This window comes from Zerene cesonia, chromosome 5 (genome assembly GCF_012273895.1).
Source record: "Zerene cesonia ecotype Mississippi chromosome 5, Zerene_cesonia_1.1, whole genome shotgun sequence".
NCBI lineage: Eukaryota > Metazoa > Arthropoda > Insecta > Lepidoptera > Pieridae > Zerene > Zerene cesonia.
The window spans coordinates 8,833,416-8,837,386 of record NC_052106.1 but is presented as its reverse complement, the minus strand read 5'-3'; the positions used below and the strand labels follow the sequence as shown (position 1 = coordinate 8,837,386).

At 39.5% G+C, this 3,971-nt stretch overlaps 1 protein-coding gene across 1 annotated transcript in view; it reads left to right on the top strand.

Annotated features, from left to right (window-relative positions):
- Positions 1–1,704, top strand: part of LOC119840238 — a 14,034-nt gene extending 12,330 nt beyond the window's left edge. Inside the window, exons 8-10 of the mRNA XM_038366751.1 lie at positions 20–258; positions 536–647; positions 1,222–1,704. Coding sequence (XP_038222679.1) covers positions 20–258; positions 536–647; positions 1,222–1,384 — 514 coding nt within the window. The 3' untranslated portion in view covers positions 1,385–1,704. The remainder of the gene's footprint in view (positions 1–19; positions 259–535; positions 648–1,221) is intronic.
- Positions 1,705–3,971: the final 2,267 nt, after the last annotated feature.

Below are 3,971 nucleotides of genomic sequence, written 5' to 3'. Positions count from 1 at the left end.
ACGATTCGGGTGTGTCAAGCTGGTCGCTGCGCGGCGAGGCAGCGGCCGAGGTGGCGGGCGTGACCGGCTTCGAGCTACCGGCTACGACGGCGGCGGCGCGGCGGCGCTACCGCAGCGCGCGCCGCGCCGCCTCCCCACCCGCCGCGCCGCCGCGCCGCTCGCGCTCCTCCGGCGCCGCGCGCGCCGCTCCGCCCGACACACACAAGTGCTGCTCCGCCGAGGCAGAGGTCCCCGTGATCACCAATAAGCCACTGAGAGGTGAGTGACTGTCAACTAAGTGCATTGTAAATAATAAAACGACGTTTTCTTAGTATCACTGCCGATGACAGATAAAATTTATTCTAAAAAACCATAGTCAAGTCACAGACAAAACATTACAATTGAACGATAGTTGTCACTAAAAACATGTTTATTTGATGTTACCAGTTTAAATAAATATCTCATTCTAACAGTAAACATAAAACTTAATTAAGATATAAGCCATACTTATTATTGCTATTTCGATGTGGAGTTTGCATGAATGCTCTCGGTACAGGCGTGGCGGACACGCACAGCACGTCCAGCGGCACGTCGGACATGTCGGACTACATCGAGACGCTTTCCATTTGTTCCTCACACTCCTCTTCGGACACACCGGTGACTATGCGGTAAGCTAAACGTTCTCTTTATATTTAATATGAATTGCGTTTCTGTTATTTGAGTGTTCAAAAATGCCTAGTGATTGTATACTTTTATTTTTGTTGTTTAGCACATTGTAAACAAACTACACAATTTAAGAATGATATATAAAGTAGTTTAATGAAACGCAAAACATAAAAACATAAAAACATAAAAACATCAAAACGTACAAGAAACTTTGAATCTCAATAATTTCAAAATACAATCCCCGAACATAGGACATGGACACCAAAAAGCTCCAACAATTAGTAATCAATATAAATCGTATTTTAAAAGATCTATCAGTGAATTATACTAATTTTATACAATAAATAACTGATAATACACTATGTTAAAATTATGTTAGAATTTAGTTTACTTTTGACATCATTTGGTGGTGCTACTTAAGATAGTACCGTTACCGTTTGATAGGGGATTTTTCATTTAATTGGGGTTGTTTTGAGTCTAAAGGAAATTAAATTATATTCTGGAAGATGATTACCTCCCTAACTACTCGCCTACTTACACAAGCTCGTTTATAATATAAACTTGTGTACGTACCAGAGTGGTGCGCCAGACGACGAGCACGCTGCGGCCGCGCTCGGGCAAGGAGTACCAGCCGCTCGCGCCGCGCCTCGCCGCCGGCCTGCGCACGCACACGCACTCCCACCCGCACGCGCACACACACGCGCACACACACACGCATCCCTACAACAACCTGCCCTAGGCATGTCATTTGTATAGTAACGTTAGAGAGCCTTGATCGCGGATACACTTGAACTTGAACATCGATACACATATTACGATAATGCTTTGAAATTGAACTAAAATGTTACGAGTGCAATAAGAAATTAAAAATATTGTGTCGCATAAAAGCATACGCATAATTTGACACCTGACCGAACTTTAGGAAATGTGAAATGTCTACAATAACAACGATCGTTAGAATAAAATGTTTGGTGTACATCGTACAAGTGCAATTCGTGTTCAGGATTCTCTCCCACAACTTCTTGTGTTTGCGGTTAAAACTTTGATTTCAGTCGCAGTTCGTTCACAGATTATACAACTATTGATATAAAATGTTTGTTATTGTATATAAATTTACACACACGTTTTGTATTTCATCGTGTAATTTAAGGAACTTTGTTTCCTATACAGACTCGAAGGTTTAAAAATGTCCCTTTTTCTGTTGAGTGTGGTGCACTGGAACTCGATGTATGTTTTGTTTTACCGAACGTCCGATAAGCGTTTGTCCTAGAAATGTATTATATCCAAGATTACGTTTAAACAATGAATATTAATTGATGAAGTATATTTTGAATGATTTGAGTAGACAAGGTCCGTCCACGATCGATACAGTCACCGTGCTCACGTCTCGTATGATCTTCATGTAACGAATACCATTATATTTAATAACTTCGGCTTAGTCTTGCTAATGCTCATATTACTCCGAATACTGCAGTAAAGTTTTATATCGGCTATAATAGATCGTTTTGTAACATACATAGATTAAGGAAATGCGGATTAATTAATCTTTTTTATTGTAATGATATAAAATATATTGGAGATACTTTATGTTGGAACGCGGCGAATTTCAGCTCCTTGACACCCTAATGAAGAAGTCAATGAACGAAATATTATGTTCTCAATGAAACTATAAATCTTGAAGTCACGTGAACATTGCACAATGAGCTGAAATTTAGTTTGACTTTAATATCCTTACGTTGTTGAAGCCCAAACCTTTTTATAAATTATTGTTAATGAAAACTAAACGAATTATAGAACAGGTAAAGTATCTTATCGTTTACCAGCGCTCGTACTTATAACCTTAAAAGCCAAATATTGTTTTCTTTCTAGTCATTTATAAATTATCTTAGAAAAGATGCATTTTCTAATGTAAATATACAATTTGGAGACGTAATTTTATAGTTGATTCAGCACTTACAACGACTCGTTTCTGACTCGTTACATTATATATGATATTTTGATATTAAGAGTTTATTTATTATAAATTAATTTATTGTCTTTAAATGAATTCGAAGTCTGAATGTAATCTAGTTGTACGCGAACGTTATCTAGTTGGCAAATCAACTCTGCGCGGGTACAGCAGTCGGGTTGGCCGTTGGGATGTTCTCCTAGGCACTTGGCACAGAGCGAGCAGCGATCAGCGTGCAGCGCGGTTCGAACCACCACGCGTGCCGCGCCAGGCAAACTGCAGTTACCTGCGCAGGGCTCTCACTATAGCAATAAGAAATGCAACAAGAGGTGATCGCATGTATGATATAGTTTATATAAATAATGATATAAAAGTAGATTCGGTAAGGAGCGGGCGGACCGGCGGGTTGTTTAGACTTGCGCTAGAATGAATTTATAACTACCTAATGTTAACTTGAATTTCTGAATAAAAAAATTAAAAGTATCGCATGTTTTATTTATATTCCAATTAACTGTAGAAATATGAAGACGGATGGAGTTTGAAGGGAGGGAATAATGATGTCGGAAAAAATGTGCCGTTTAGGCGCTATCGGGTACTCGAATGACAAAGAAAAATTGCCTCGATAAAGTGGCGGCACGGGACCGGGTGGGGGGGAGCATGTTAATTAGCGATTCAGCGGGACAATGCCTGTACTGCTCCTGCTCGGTCTTACATTCCACTTCTGAGATGACTCTCTATGGGTTTAATTGTTTGGAAACTGTTTGATACTATAAAATAATTTAAACGAAAAAAGCTTTTATACCGATGGTCATATACTCGAGTCAATCATTAGACCATTATTGAACCCATTATAATAGACATACTGACAACCGTGACTTTAAAGGCATGGATGTAGAAATGAAAAACACGTAATTAAATGAGAAATCAAAGTGCCATTTTAAACAATTTTTTTTGGAATTAAATAATCAAGCCTCTACAGTAGTACATAATGGGAACAATATTTCTGTAGGCCAGTGGCTTAAATATTTTCAGTCAACATTTCAGTCAATTCCCATCGAGTTTTCGCGCCAAAAACTTGTAAATTCATTTGTTGTGTGTTGTTCTTGGCATGACGTCACAGAATGTAGGCGGAGTGTAAGTGCGGCCCGTGGCAGCTGCATTGTGCCGACTGCGAGTGCATGCGGGCAATCACTGTGTTGACTGAGCTTTGACGACGCGTGTTACTATTGCACCTTGAATCAACCTTTAGCGTAAACACGGCTTGAATTCGGCAATACGAAACGGGCATCGAAGTTAAACTCTGATATAAATATAGTTGTGTATCGCATTATTATGGAATCCTCTGTGATTTGAAAGGACATGTTAATGACAATACTCA